Raw genomic sequence first — 16,920 nt, forward strand, 5'->3', positions numbered from 1 at the left:
TTCCATGTGGTATCCTGTCAAAGGCCTTAGCAAGATCCAGCAGTATCACTGTAAACCCATTACCCTTATCCAGTTCAGCCTTCACTGTGTTATAAAACGTGAGCAAGTTACTGAGGCACGATCTACCCTTCACAAAACCATGTTGTCCCCTATACAGTATCCCATTATCATCTATCCATTCCTGTATTTTTCTCTTGACTACTTTTTCAAAAAAATTGACGACGATTCCTGATATGCTGATCGGTCGGTAATTTGCAACAGCAGTCTTGGAAACTCCTTTATACAGTGGAACTATTTTCCCCTCTTTCCACCCCTCGGGACTGACCCAGACCCGAGACTCGAATTAAACAAAATGGTGAAGGGCACTGACAATTCTTTTGCCGCTTTACGTAAGACCTGAGCTGGTATACCATCCAATCAGTGGCGAATTCTCCATGCTTGCTGTGCAAGCTCATTAATTGAGAAAGAAGTAATATTTATTTGTTAATAAATGCATGCATTTATAAGCATTCCATTTAGGTTTTTATTTCTGTAGACAGAAGACGTCCTAAGCTTGCGTGGCAATAATTGATCGAAAGTGTATCGAAAACCGATGCTTGCTCATCTAGTCAAAGCTACCTTGGCTTGCTCGGTTGTAAGAGCTTCCAGGTCCTAGCTGCAGCACGCATAACCATTTCCGCTCCCTTCACATAGTCTTAAACACAAGGCCATACACAGTCAAAGTAGCTCTAGCCAGTGAGCTTCAGCCATCTTTTACAAGTGTGCATGTTGCTTGGGAAAATTAAGTTACAACCAACTTTTTATGATGATGTTATTGACCAGTTCATAAAGAAGAACCGAAGGGTAGAATTCAAGTAGCTAAATTGAAAAAGATAAAATATTATTTGTAAAATAAATGTTGTATTTGTATAATTAAATGTACATAAATTTCTAAATACAGGTAACCCTTGTATAACACGGATGTTAGGTTCCACAAAAATGCATAATGCTTTATATGAGACTCAGATCACAGAAAAAGTAGGGTTAAGTTCCAAAATCGTTTTTTTTTTTTAAGATTATATAAACAATGACATATCCAACAAAAAATATTTTTATTTAATTCAAGTAATTCATGTAAGATAAGAAAATAAATAAACTATGAAACAATACATAGTATAAAATTATAAAAAATTATAAATTGTGCGTAAACTTCATTGCACATAATACATAAATGTTTTAAGCAAAATAAAATAAAGTGTATATTTTATTCATCATCACTCTCTTCAAAACTAATTTCGTAGATGTTCTTTATTTATGAGTGGCCGGACATCATCATCACTTGAAATCTCTTGGACATCATTTGTATAATTCCCATTGAATACTTCGGTTGGTTTAGTTATCAAGAAGTCAATAATAAGATCTTGCTTACCACTATGCTGCAATTTTTTATTAAGTTCATAATACGGAGCTAAACAAATATTCAATTGTCTCGTGAATTTTCTGGAGCGTTCCATTTGAAGATCATTATCCATAAAATAACTTTCTTGTCAAGTCCAATCCTTCTGCTAATTTCTTTAAACTGAATTCTTTAACGGATTCATCACAATCAGAATCTTCGACAAAACTATACCCCGCCATTTGGGTTGACGTCATCTATTAATTGTACCAGTTCCTCCTCATTTAAATCTATTTCTCCATCAATTAATTCACTAACCATATCACAAAAGTGCTCTGAATGGCCATTAATATAAAAATATTTTTTTTACATAAAAAAAAAAAAGCATTACATATTGTAACTCACCAAAAAATAAAGTGCTCAGCTTGAGATTAACACATTTATGATTTTTAATGCACTTTCTTGGCAGAAAACGAAGACAATTTTCAAAAATAAATACTTTATAAGGTAAACAATTGACGTACATGCGTGTTAAAGGGTATTTCCCCTAATATAAATTCCCTACTTATAACTACATGTGAGATACAGGCAGACGCAAATTTAACGAAGATAAAATTTGATTTTTTGAAAAAGCATTTGACAAAGTTAAAAGAAACATATTATTTAACATATTAAAAGAAAGACAAATACCAAATAATATCCTAAAAGCTGTCACAAGTATATATGAAAATAATCAAATACAAATAAGATTAAATCATGAGCTATCATATACAAGAGAGATAAACCAAGGGGTCCGACAGGGATGTCCCCTCTCAGCAACTCTTTTTAATATCTACTTAAATGAAATAATAATAAAATGGAGTAAAAATTTACATCAAGGAATTAAACTTTCAGCTACAGTTAACTTAAACACTCTCCTCTTTGCAGACGACCAAATAATAATTACAAATTCTGAAGATAACTTACAGAAAGCTATTTTAAATCTAAATGAGATATCCAAAGATTATGGTATGATAATATCAACAGAAAAATCAAAAACTATGGCCTTTTAAGGACAAGATCCAGCAAGAACTAAAATAGTATTAGATAACAAGATCTTAGAACAGGTGAATTCATTTAACTACCTAGGATGTATGATCACTTATGAAAATGAAAAAGATATAAACATAAAAACTGCAAAATATTTAAAAATAACAGGAGTAATTAACTCTATATTTAAACCAAACCTAGTTCAAAAACAAACCAGGCTAAAAGTATACAATACATTAGCAATACTGGTCTTAATGTATGGAAGTGAAATCTGGACAATAAAACAAAAAGACAAACAAAGATTAACAACAGCAGAAATGAAGTTTATGAGAAAAACTGCAAAGTATACCCTATTTGATCACAAAAGAAACGAAGATATTATGAAAGAATTAAACCAAGAACCAGTGATTGAAAAAAATAAAAAAATATAAACATAGATGGATGAAACATGTTCAAAGAATGAAAACAGAAAGATTACCAAAACAAGCCTTAAAGTACAAGCCATTAGGAAAAAGAAAACCAGGACGTCCTCTTAAACGATTCAACGATGACTTCTAAGGCCGGAACAGGCCATACTAGGCCTAAATCCTTGATATGTATGATGACAATGATGAAAATTTGATTTTTAAGTTGCCTGTTGAAAAATATATGAAAAGATAAAGGGTTACTACAGTTTGTAGACCCTCTTATATCGAAACCACGTTGTATAAGTACCGCATTCAACAAGGGTTACTACAATTTGTAGACCGTGTAGACTTCAATCACACCTCTCACTCCCTGAATGACAACAAGAGCACGCATGAATTTCAAGACCAGCTTCGCCCCTGCATCCAATCCCACAGATGTATTCACATTAAGGTTTTGTAATATAATATTCACCTCCATTTCATTCATCTCAATTCCCATATAAGCTATTAGTTCCTTAATTCCTGCAATATCACCACCTGGATGATATACTCTGGCAAAGTGCTCGCTCAGTAATTCCACTACATCAACTAATTCAGTTACCTCCCTACCATCAACATTCCTTAAAATCATTCTGCCGTATACATTTTTTCTTTTACTTAAAGCATATTGAAAACACTGTTTGGGATTCTCTTTAGCTTGCGTGGCTAATTTCTTTTCATAATCTGCTTTTGCTTTTCTTACTACCCTTCTGGCCTGTGCTTTATACTGTTCGTGTGGCTGCAGGTCACCTTTCTCCTTAAATTCCCTCCACAGTTGTTTCTTTTTTGCAGTTCAAGCTTAATGGTGTTATTCATTCATTTAACCCTTAATTTTCTATCCGTACTCTAGGTATACAGTCAGCCATTACCTCCTTCAAATGCTTTTTTACCACTTCCCATTCACCATCAACCTCCAGCCCTTGCAGTTTTACATGACATGGCACTGAACCAAGCAATCTCCTAAGCTTGTCATACTTACCAGCCCGGTAATTAAACATGTACCCTTTCTTAATTGAGAATTCCACACATTTAGCCACCTCCCAGGTTCAACTTCAATTCCCCTTGGCTGTAGTTCATCAGCTATCATCAATAACACTCCTCCCACCATTCTTTTCTCTCTGTCCTTCCTGAACACACTATGCCAATCACATTCTATTCCACTGGCTATACCTTCTTCTGTTAGCCATGTCTCACTAATGCCAAAAACCTGTGGCTAGGAAGAGCCAACCAAGGTCACAAATTCTTCCTTCTTGTTCCTAATACTCCTGGCATTAGTATACACGAAGTGCAGAAGCCTGTTAGTCCCACCCCTATCTTGCTGCCTTATACTAACTATCCCATTCTGATTTGTTGTCCTTTGTACTAGCTCAGGCATATTACACATATTCTTACACTCAACTGCCTCAGTGATGGCTGCATATCCACTTTCTCCCCTTCTAATAGCTCTAGTTTCCATGATTCTGCACATCACTTTCACTTCATTCAGCAACACTTTTTCCAGTCTCTGCATACCAAATCCATTCAGATGCAAACCATCCATCTTGTATAAGTCCTTTCGCCCATCAAACTTACTCCACACTACTCCTGTATAATCTGTGCATAAAGTCATTTGCAATTATGCCCCCCCCCTTCTCAACTCTTCTCTGTCATACTGCGGCAACAGACTCACTATCTTAACTCTCTCTTTTCTTTTGCTACCTCTAGTAATTCCTTCAGGTCCTCTGTCATAGCAAATTTTTCACCTTTTAAATCATTCGTTCCTGACACTACTATCATTTCTTTCACCCTCTGCTTTTGCGCTCTAATAGCCTCACTTGCATCCTGAATTTTTGCACCCAGTAAGTATGATTTTATCGAACTCTCATCTATTACACCTCTTACTAGTGAATCACCGAACAACACTTGCTCCTTCATTTTTCATTCACTCCCGATCATGCTCTAATTTTTCTTATCACGCATTCGCTTCTTTCCGTTAGCTGATGCACTTGGTAAACAATTTTGTAATCGCTCCAGCTGACACTTCGTCCTATGTGTCACTCCGCGCAACCGTGCGATCTCCCTCATTGCAACTAACTTTTCATCTATTACATCAATCTCACAACCTGAGACACACTTCAAATCCTCGCATTCCTGACACTTTCCCACCACTATCATCATAGAACTAAACTCCAGCCGCTCTCGGAAAAGCATACATCCCATAGACGTTACACTGAACGAACTCCCTTGGGTTAAATTTATTAAAGACGGTGATGATTTGGATGACATTGCCTTTCTTCTCATTGGTGCCATGTGCTAAGCTACATATGTGTCTTATCAAAATACTAATTTAATACCAATTAAAACAAACTTTTTATGCTAAACTGATTAACTCTGCAATATACTATAATTCTAGCACAATTATTAACTGATAATGTTATTTTTTTAAAAAAAACTAAATAACTTATCATTCACAGCTCTTCAAACATAATCCTACCATCAACGTCCCCCTACCTAACCTCTCCATTAAAAGTAATCCCAGGGAGTTTTTTCAATATATGGCCAGTAGAAGAAAGAATGATTATGGTAGGATGACAATGGGTTAATGATAAACAACGAGGAGGATATAGTAGAGGCGTTTAACGAGCAGTTTTTCATTAAAGTAGTCCATCCTTGTGACTGTAACATAATGCAAAACTTGAGAGCAGTAGGAATGGGGGAGGACCACTGATAGTGAGTGAGCTGGAGGTATATGAGGAATTGAATAAACTTGATGTTAACAAGGTCATGGGAGTTGATAGTATATCACCATGTGTCTTGACGGAAAGATGGCAAAACTGTTCCACTTCATAAAGGAGATGATAAGACTAAGGCTTCGAATTGTATACAAAACCATGTGTCTATTAAAGGGAATTCTGCTGTCCACCCAGTTCTGAATCCTTGTCCTCTTTAATGGACAGCATGGGTTTACTAAAAATGATCATGTTTTAGCAATCTGCTTACTTATAACAAGGTGATGAATGCATTGGACAAGGGGGAGGGGATGCACATACAGTAGCATATTTAGATTTTGCAAAGGCTTTCAATAGACTGCCATATGACAAACTAGTAGTTAAATTGAAACAGATGGGGGTTGGATAGTAGATTAGTGCACTGGATTGGAAATTGGCTGTCTGATAGGTATCAACAGGTTGTGTATGGGGAGAGTGATATCCCAGAAGAGGAAAGTCACTAATGGCATGCCCCAGGGGTCTGTTTTTTTTTTGGGGGGGGGCATTGTTCTTTAATTTGTATGCAAATGACATTGAAAAGGGTTAAATGGTGATATACAGCTGTTAGCAGATGATGCAAAGTTGAGAAGAGTTATGAGAAGATGAACACATGTTGTAGGAGGACCTAAATAGACTGTCTGAATGGGTGAGTGTGTTAGATCTCAGTTGAATGTGGCAAATTGTAAGGTTTTAAAATTTGGAAAGCAAAGATGGAATGCAGAGTATAGGATTGGTGGGGATATTAGAGCAGGTAGAGAAGATGAAAGATTTGGTGGTTATGGTGGATAAGGACTTGAAATTTCATGGACATTTTGCTAAAATTGTGAGGACAACACAGCAGATTATGGCAATGATGGAGGAGAACACTGACATGTAGAAGTAAGGATGTTTTAATTCCGTTGTTACAAGACTTTGATCAGGCTGCATATGGACTAATGTGCACAGAATTGGTCACCAGGTTTTCAAAAGGATGATGAGATGTTGGAGAGGGTTCAGAGATGATTGACTTAGTTGGTTTCTGGTCTCTGGAATGTGGAATGAGGACAGAATGAGAAAATGCAAATTACAGAGCCTAGTGGATAGAAAGAAAAGGGAGACATGATCAAAATGTGTAAGTTGGTAAGGGGTAATTACCAGAGTAGTGTGGATGAGAGGGCATCCCTGGAAGCTGTATAAGATGGGTGTAAGCAAGGAGCAGAGGAGTAGATTTTTTGCATGGAGAATGTAGGTGATTGGAATGCACTGCCTGAGAGTGTGGTGAGTGCAAGGCCAGTGAATGCATTTAAATAGAGGTACTGAAATGTGAGAGTGGGACCTCCAACAATGAGTCTCCTGACTCCATGGATGTCTACTGATAATAATAATAATCAGCACCTAAATGAAAAATTTAAATCATTGCAAAACCTAGGATGTGATGTGATTACTGATTAAAAAATACAAAACAAAAAATACTCATACCTTATAAAGATTGCCTTGGTTCTGTGCAATATTAAATTCTGAATAAAACTTTACATGCTCTGTTAATCAGCATATCATAGGTCAGGTAAGGTAATTTTTTTTCTATTTTTATTATTTTAATTTTTCAGTATTGATTTATAATTTGCATATATTATTATTATTATTACACGGGCACCTCCATGTCCAAAGATTAATCGCGGGATACCTATTTTTTTCTTCTTTTTTTTAAAACAAACATATTTCATAAATTTATTGGACAAAACAACAAAAAAGGTTTAACAAGGTACATTATAGTAGTAGTACAAAAGCACTATTTCTTATCTCCCTGGTGTAGTGTGCATATTGCATGAACAACTGCAAGGTTACTCCACAGAAGTACAGGCACAACAGAGATATGTTCCAATCTAATGAGAAGCATAAAAGGCTAAATATACATATGTATAAGTAACAGAACTAAGTTACTGGTGTAGTACATCTGTACTACACCATTTTTGCATGATTCTGAAAATATCCTGCCCTGAATTTTGTTTCTTTGCCCTTAGATATTGCCACTACGTTGACAGGCTGGGCATAAGGTTCAAAGTGATATATGGTAAGAGCACTTTTAGCTCAACCAGGCTGGAAAAAAAAGTTACAGAAAATGTAGAGCCTAAAAGTCTTTTAAAAAGCCCTCAACCAGGTGGCACAATAAAATTTAAGTTTTTTTTTTTTTTAAATCAATCCTACATCCCTCTCCCTTTCCTTTAATTACTATACAATAGATTTCAGCAATTGTTAGCTGTATCATCATCTTTGGTTATTGACACTGTACGTTTTAGTGGATTAAGATATTGCTGCTGGGATTCTGCTAATACATGAGCTAGAATGTCTGTATCATTCCAGTCATTAAGACCAAACACATTGGTTCATAATTGTTACAGTTTCAATAACAGAGAAGCCTTCTTGGCTTAAGGCCTCTGCAGATGAAGAATTAGTAATTCCACTGGTACTTTCCTCTATACCATTAATAAGTGCATAAGCTCCTGCACAGTTTCCAGAGCTTTATGCTTTTGGACTCGGTTCTTTCATTGGCATTTTTACTATTTGATCATCTGTATGGCATTCTATCATCTTTGGACTGTTGCATGCAGAGGTATTTGTGCATAAGCAAGGTGATATACACCCTGCTATCTGAGGTGACATCCCTCCATTAATATTATTATTATTATTATTTGACACCTCCAGGGAGTCCAAAGACTCATCGAGGGAGAGTGTGCCAACAGCATTGGAAGACGCAGAGGCTCTACCAATCGACCAATTCTCAGATGAAAGGCTGGAACTAACTACTGGTAGCTGTTGCTTATTGTGCCTGCAAGGATTTCTTTTTCCTTGTTCTCATTTCATTTTCTCTAAGCAATTCAAGATATGATTCTCTTCTCACTTGCTCTTCAGTGGCTTCATTAGTGGCCTCCCAGTCAGTTGTCCTTAATTTATCTTCCAGCAGAACTGGTGTTCCAATTCCAAATATTCAGAAGCTCTTATAGCATCTTTCACAATAAATTTACCTGCAAGCCCTGGTTTAAAGTATGGGAGACCAGGTCCAACTGTTGCTTTGTAAGGATCAACAATTGAATTGGAATGGAACTAAACTGGAATGAACATTCCTGTGATAACTCAACCAAATTGGATCACTGTTTGCTGTATCCCATGAAATATATTGATTAGCCCTGTACTATAATGATAAACTTCAATTGGCGTATTGTACATGGCTTGCATTTCTATATGGCTCCCATGAATATGGTCGCATTGTTTTCTTCGAATGTCTTCTGTTACATATTGGGAAAAATATGTCTGAATTCTTTGACATATAATTCATGCATAGTTTCCTAACAACTGAATGCATCTCTTGATCTCCATATACTTGATCGGCTGCAGCTCTAAATAAGCAAGCACTATCATCACCCATCTTCTTAATTATGTAACCCTCTTTCCTGAGTTTTTTCTCAAAGATTTTTCCCTCTCCACTATTTCTTCTCCTGTCTACATATCAACAAGCCCATCATATTCATCACCACTATTATATGCTGAGGGATTTTCCTCAGTGTCTTCTCCTATCTTTACCTGAATAGCATTATTTGGCTTTTCTTCAGAAGCACTATGCACACTTTGAGAAGTGCCAGGTCTCTGAAAGTTTGATGCACCATTTGTTCTATGGCTATGTCCAGAGCGTGTGTGAGAATGCAATTTATAAGAATTTCAATGAGGCAATGCCCAATTCCATTATTTGGAATGACTAGGACCACTATCATAATCCCATAAGCAGAATTAGAAGTGCAGGTCATTTTTATTTCGTGTAGTAGGTGGCCACCCTAGAGGAGAATTTCTCAATGGTAAATTAAATCATTCTTGACCCCCCCCCCCCCCGAGAATGAGGTTGATGTCCATGATAGTTCCCATGATACAAATACAAATGAGTGTTTGTGTTGGAATTTTTTTCCCTCTGTTTTTTTGTTTGAGAGCTTTTCTTAGGTAAAATTGTCATGATCATCACCTTATATATCCTTGCAGCTACTGACACATAAGTAAATTTCACACCACAACACCAACACCAAAATTAAAGAACCTTCCTGTATATCTTCACAAATTATGACTTGATGAAACCTTCATTAGGAAAGTGTCACTGCTTGACTACTGATAATTATTTTTATATCTGCCCAACTAGCAGATATCTTGATAAAGCATCGCAGAGACACACACGCACACACACGGTACAAAGTAAACAAGAAAAGAAATGCCCACAGCCAAAGAGGAAACTGAAAAGAGGTGAAAGAATAGATTCCCAGCAAGGCAAGGAGACTAATGAAATGTAAACATGATGCAAATATTTTTAACAGTTTATTAAAATCAAATGAAGGAATGTTAATGTAAGAACAAATCTGCTGTCATCCTCCACATTGTAGCTAATTATAATAACAAGAAATTATAATGATAAATATTATAAGAAAATATTTTTCCATCTTCCGACAGTAGCTGTAAGAAATTCATACATATAGAAAATTAAGCCAATCAAAGAAGCCCATTAATTTCAAGATGGAACTAACAGACCTTGCTGGAAAACACGAAGCCTTTGTGAATTCTTGTTGTCATCCAAGAACAAGTCCAACTCCTTTTTATGCTTACTGCCTGCCATTTCACAGATGATATGTCACTCATAGAGAATAAAACCAACCCAACAAGAATGTGTGAAGAAAAATGATGCAAAAAAAAAAAAAAAATGGTAGGAATAAAGATATTTCTGACCTTGTAATGTTGGGTTATGCGACACCACAATCAAGAGAATACTAAACTGAAGTTTACTATAATTGCTCATATGTTGTACAAAGAACAGACTGTGATTTTTAGCAATGTCTGAAGTTGCAGTTTCACAATGTCTTGTAAGTACACAAAAAGTGCAGACTTTTTTTTTTTTTTTGCTATATGTGTGTGTGGATGTATGCATGTGCCAGAGTGACATCAAACTCTCTTCATTAAAGGGTAATAAAAAAACAAAAAATTAGGCTGTATTTTTTGATCAATTTTCTCTCAAAAAATTAGTTAAGCGATCTAAGATATCAGAAGGAAAGATTGCTTAGATCTCCTTTCCTTTGCCATCAATTCTTGTTATTTTTCTTGAAAGAACAAAATTTACATACAGATAGAGGGAACTGCTATGGGTCCCTATCCCCCTCGCCCCCTCCCTGCCAATTTTTATATGGAAAATTTTAAAAAATGAGCCATAGACTCAGCCCCTCTCAAACCTTCTATCTGGATAAGATATGTAGATGATGTGTTCTCTATTTGGCTTCATGGCCCAGATACACTAGACTCCTTCAGTCACCTCAATAGTCTACATTACATCCAAAAATCCAGTTTACAATGGAAAAGGAAAATAATAGTTATTTTCCTTCCTAATGATTATCCTTTCCTTCACTATATATAGAAAACCCACTCACACAGGCAGATACATTCACAAACTTCCCCACCACCACACCTCTCAGCAATATGGCATTATTAAAACTCTAACCAACAGTGCCTATAATCTTTGTTCAGTGGAACTTATATTTCAACCGAACTCAACTGAATTAAAAAAGTAATCAGTCATTTCCCCCCCCCCCCATTCCTTGTCCATCCCCTCAGAAGGATTTCAGAAATGTCATCACCATCCTTTACACCTGTGGCACATCAGAAAAAATAGCCACTACAGCTTTTCAGCCCCAGAGGAAACTTGCTACACTTATCTGTTCCACCAAAGATTGGCTTCTTCCTCTCTCAGTATCTGAAGTATATAAAGTAGTCTGTTCCGGCAAGTTGGCTTATTTTGGACAGACAAGTAGATCAGCGACCATCCGTTAGAACACAAATCATACATCTGCAAATCACGACTATGGTCAATCTGTCCTTGCAGACTATGTACTGGATACAACCCACAGGATCTCCTGGAAGAAAACCATCATGCTCCACCATAGTAAATTTAAAAAGAAAAGACTAAGTTTTAAAAGAGGTAAACCGTGAGTAGACATATCGGTACACAATAAATAATGGAAAAAACTCACGTAGAAAGATTATTTATTAGTATAATTTTCGCCTGTGTGTCACAGGCATCTTCAGTACATTAAGCTCAAAATTAAACACTAACAATATTTCTCCCAGACCTACGCACTGGTTCAGATATGTCGATGACATTTTTGCTATATGGAATGGCTCTTCTGATGAACTTCAACAATTTCTCACTAAGTTAAACGCATTTCATCCTAGGATCAAGTTTACCCTAGAAGTAGAATCAAATAAGCAGTTAGCCTTTTTAGATCTTCTAATTCTTCGCCAACCAGATGGTAACCTACATTTCTCAGTTTATAGAAAGAAGACTCATACAGGCCATTATATCCATGCGGAATCTCATCACCATCCCAGTCAAAAGGCAGGAACTATTAAAACACTGGTTCATCGGGCCCACTACTTTTGTTCTACAGACGATCTTTTACAGAAAGAACTACAATACATAACTTCTTCCTTTCTATCTAATGGTTATAAGAATTGCTTCATTAAAAGAACTTTGAGTAGTTTTAATATGTCTTCCTCTTCAAACACAGAGGAAATAACGCGCATTACTATCCCTTATGTACAAGGCATCAGTGAACGTATAGCAAAAGTTTTAAAACCACTGAATATTTTTGTTGCCTTTCGACCGTTTAGAAAAATCTCCACCTTTCTCACTTCTCCTAAGGTCAAGCTTCCACATCTTAATCATCCAGGTGTCTACCAGATTCTGTGCTCTTGTGGATTATTTTATTTCGGACAAACGGGAAGATCTGCCTCTATTCAGCTAGAAGAACACCAATCTTATATTGAATACTTTAAACCCTGAAAAGTCTGGACTTTCTGAACATGCCATCTTCACTAGACACAGAGTTCATTGGAGAAAGACAAGAGTTCTTCACAAAAGTCAGTTTCTCATGGAACACTTTTATAAAGAAACATGTGAAACTCTACTTCATTCTCCTAACTTAAACAGATCTGACGGCTTACGTCTATCCCCTTTATGGGAGACAGTACTTTACAAATCAGCTAATCTTTCCTAACTTTTTATTGTATTAATTTATTTTTTTATTTTTTTATTTTTAGGAAAGTTATTGACCTTTTTAGTTATCTTACACCAGCTACTTAGGTGGCGCTTTTTGGAACTGTCAGTTAGTGTTTAATTTTGAGCTTAATGTACTGAAGATGCCTGTGACACACAGGCGAAAATTATACTAATAAATAATCTTTCTACGTGAGTTTTTTCCGTTATTTATTGTGTAAAGAAAAGACTGTTTTCAGAATCTGCAGTGACATTCAGAAAATCAACGAAATTTAAATAAATACATATGTATAAAACTTCCCAAAATTTGGGAAACAATAATTGTCAGAGGTCCCACTTTACATCCTAGGCCACCTAAAAATGCCCATAGAGAACACATCACCTAAATAGGACTTAAGAGTCACCATTTATTTAGTAATGTGTTGTCTTTGTGTGTGTGTGTGTGTGTGTGTGTTACACGAGTTAGTTGTAATCCCTGAAGATGTCTCAGTGACAGACAAAATATTGGAAGCATTAAAATTAGTTTTTAACCCTTTCCTAGTCATTCCATTAAACCACCAACATAGTGAACATGAAAGAACATCTATGCCGGCCTGGTTGACCGCGTGATTAGCATATCCGCTCTCCAGCCAAAAGGCTGCAAGTTCGAATCCCACCGTGTGCATGGATGTTTGTGATTATCTGTGGGAATACTAGTGGTGGTGATGGGTGGTAGATGGTGTTGTTGTCCATTGGTGGAGACAGAGTTGTAGAGTAGATGCCCTCCCTCGATAAGTCTTTGGACTTCCTGGAGGTGTCAAGTAATAATAATATTTAGGATGGAAAGATAGTGGCTACCAAAAGAGGTGGATAGATAAAGACCAAAGGGAAGGAAGAAAAGTTGCAGGATGGAAAGATCAGTGAAGCAGGAACAGGCAAATGCCTATTCCTTGAAAAAAAGAAAAATTTATTTTAAGGATTTTGACAAGACAGCTTTTGTTTGAAAGTTTCCCACAGCCTATTATTCCTGGTGCAGGTTCCGATGATGATGAAAATTCACAACCTGCATGCTGCTCAAGTTTGAAATTGTCCAATTTATGGACAAAACTGCAATATGAAATGGCACGTAGATAAGATAATATGTGTAAGTTTATGATAAACAACATGAAATTATCTTCCAAGTGACTTTGTAATGAGAAAAATCAAGTAATACTAAAGGTTCTTTACCATTCCAAAGACAAAATAATTCTGGGTTGATGTTTTAAAGAGGAGACAAACTCAAAACGCTTGGGAATGAGGCCAAATAACCAAAGGCATTTATACTCAATCAGATTTCGCATTTGGTTGGCAATAAGGTGAAGTGAATGCTTCGGTAGTCCCCAGAAAGTGAATTTCCGGGAACTACGGATAGTATCTGTGATGAGTTGGAGATAAATTGGTGCGGAGTGACTTAAAGGAAATAAGATCCGAATACTAAACTTTCAATGTGTTTGTAGGGCTTGTAGGCTGATTTAAAGTTACTGTGGCTTCTAAGAAACTTTTATGAGGGTCCTCTAATAATACATTTTGGGTTATCTCTACTGAAGCATTGGCCTCTTATAATGTCAGGCCATAAGATGTAGCTTGTCTAGCTTATGCGTAAATGAGAGCTGGTTTTCCCAAGCTGTTCACTTAATCAAATGAGAGAGAAGCAAAGTTTAGAAATCAAGTTCTATAATGCAAAGAACATTCTGGAAAGTTTCTGAATAGTGAATGATTCCACCTAAACTTCACCGCGTCACCCCAGAGATACTGTTGACAGCATATCACCACATGATGGATATTCACCATGTGGTAAATATTCACCACATAGTGAATAGCCATACTTCTATCAATTACTATGTTTCTTAGGCAATTTAAACGAGGATTTTAAATGCTTCGTTTAAGCATGTTAAGCGTTTCAATAATGCTAATTTTCTTACCTAGTGAACCCGTATAATCAATTAATGGTGATTAAAATCGTTCTGTAACGATTTCGAAAATCAGCAAATAATTAATACAACCAAACAATTTTAAGTTTAAACTAAAACATACCTGCTTGTATGGTTATTATCAAAACACAGCTACCTAATCATATGTCATTTACAATACAATTTATTTTTTCCGAACTGCTGGAATGATAGCCGAACACTATAACAAACCGACACACCCTCTGTGATCGACCTACACATATACTGTTGTAAGAAATGATTGCCAAACTGACCAAAACAATTATTATTCCATCTTTAAAACTAAGTTCTCCATAAAAAAAAAATAATAAAATAATAATATTTTTAAATGACGCATCTATAATTATATAAAAATTATGTTTAAGTTATTAATAATTTGAAAGTATTATTATTATTATTATTATTATTATTCCTGATACCTCCAAGGAGTCCGAAGACTCATCGTGGGAGGACATCTACAATTCTCTCTACACCTAACCTCTACTACGAATCATCTCCATCAACGCCATCTACCGCCCACTTCCAACACCACCACAACTAGTAATTTTTGTCTGTAAATTGCGTGTGTTCTGATGGGCCGATTTGTATGTATGCGGGATGAAAAACCCGAGTTTCCGGGAGAAAAAACCCTGCTACCTCCATATGAGATCGGCTAACTCACCTTCGATTGAAATCGACCAGATAAAGATTCCTCCCGTCGCGACGAGAATCGAACCTAGGCCTATTCCAATCGAAGGGCGCAATGTACCGTCGTTCTTCCAATTGCGCTACGGAGGCGCTGAAAGTATTATGTACTGTACAATTAAATGAAAACAAACGAAAACTAAATAAACCATTATATTTAATCAGAATATAATTCTACTTTTAAGAGAAACTTGTGACATTACATTAAGAATTATCTACACGTTAGCACAAGGAAAGTATATTTAATATACTGCCAGATATTTCAGTTTGAAAATAACAAACTATCATCAGCGGCATGACAGAAAACAGTTTTTTACAAGGTAGAATACAAACAATTGATCATTCAAAATTAGAACATGCCGCGTGATGTTACATCACTAATCAGATATCATTTCACTGAAGAAAGATAAACATAAGAGTGCAGAATAAATTACATGCATAAATTGACAATGTCATACAAAAAAAAAACTTAATTTATAATATCATACTAAAGATATCATTAGGCAGATGTAGTATCTAGAAGGTTTTAATTAAATAAATAAAAACAATAATAATGAATGTAATTGCAGGCGTAGACTTCTGTGGCTAATTGGTTCAAATGGAAAAATATATTCAAATGGTTCAAAAATATGGCTACGCTATGTGGACGATATTTTCATCATATTCAATGGAACAACAGATGAACTTATCAATTTCAAAGATTATCTCAACAATTTGCACACACTATAAAATTCATTTTAGAACAAGAAAAAAATAGAAAACTTCCTTTTCTGGATATTCTATTAGAAATTAATGAAGAAAGTAAACTCTCCTTCTCAGTATATAGGAAGCCGACCAACACTGGAACATTTCTAAATGCAACTTCATACCACCATTCTTTACAAAAAATAAGCTTAATTAAAACTCTTCGAGACAGAGCATACAATATCCCCAGCACACAAGAAAGATGTAATGAAGAACTAAAATATTTAACACAAATCCTTAAACAGAATGGGTATGAAACAAAAACCATCAAGAGAATCCTTAAAATGCCTCCAACTAACAATACAATAAAACAGGATTACAAAAACGCAATCTCGCTTCGTTATATCAAAAATGTTACAGATAAGCTAGCCAAATTAATGAACAAACACAACATAAAAGTAGCCTTCCTTCCTATGGAAAAAATCTCAAGATTTCTACATCCACCAAAACCACCTCATCATCCTCTTAAAAAACCAGGAGTCTACAAAATCCATTGTTCTTGCGGGATTTGCTACGTAGGACAGACAGGAAGATCTGGAGAAATACACATGGCTGAACACCAAAAAGACATACAATACAAAAGAGAACAAAAAACGGATCTTGCTTTCCATACCACTTCCACTGGACACGATTTACTATGGCAACAAACGACGATGTCATAAATAGAAAACAACAGTTATCAAAGAAAATTTAAAGAAGCTGCAAATATGCTGAAAAACCTAACCTAATGCAATAAAAATCAAGGTTTAATTCTCCATCAAGTGTGGTCAGCTCTAATAAAAAATTTACCTCAATCTAAGCTCGGACTGTATGAACAAGAACAAGAACACGTGACATCGTTCCAGTATTGTTCAACGTCAATAACGTTTTATAT

At 35.8% G+C, this 16,920-nt stretch overlaps 1 protein-coding gene and 1 pseudogene across 2 annotated transcripts in view; both read right to left on the minus strand.

Annotated features, from left to right (window-relative positions):
• The window catches only part of LOC150104732 (phosducin-like protein 3), a 46,749-nt gene extending 31,370 nt beyond the window's left edge, over positions 1–15,379 (minus strand). Inside the window, exon 1 of one of the 2 annotated variants that reach the window (XM_090395912.1) lies at positions 15,038–15,379. In XM_090395912.1, the coding sequence (XP_090252038.1) occupies positions 15,038–15,073 (36 nt within the window). In that variant the 5' untranslated portion in view covers positions 15,074–15,379. Of the gene's footprint in view, positions 1–14,703; positions 14,825–15,037 lie in introns of those variants that run through there. The other variant, XM_090395913.1, reaches the window with a different exon arrangement.
• Positions 8,395–10,224, minus strand: LOC150104733 (OTU domain-containing protein 5-like; annotated as a pseudogene).
• Positions 15,380–16,920: the final 1,541 nt, after the last annotated feature.

This window comes from Typopeltis vanoorti, chromosome 7 (genome assembly GCF_054136105.1).
Source record: "Typopeltis vanoorti isolate ZY-2024b chromosome 7, IOZ_Tvanoo_1.0, whole genome shotgun sequence".
NCBI classification, from domain to species: Eukaryota; Metazoa; Arthropoda; class Arachnida; order Uropygi; family Thelyphonidae; genus Typopeltis; species Typopeltis vanoorti.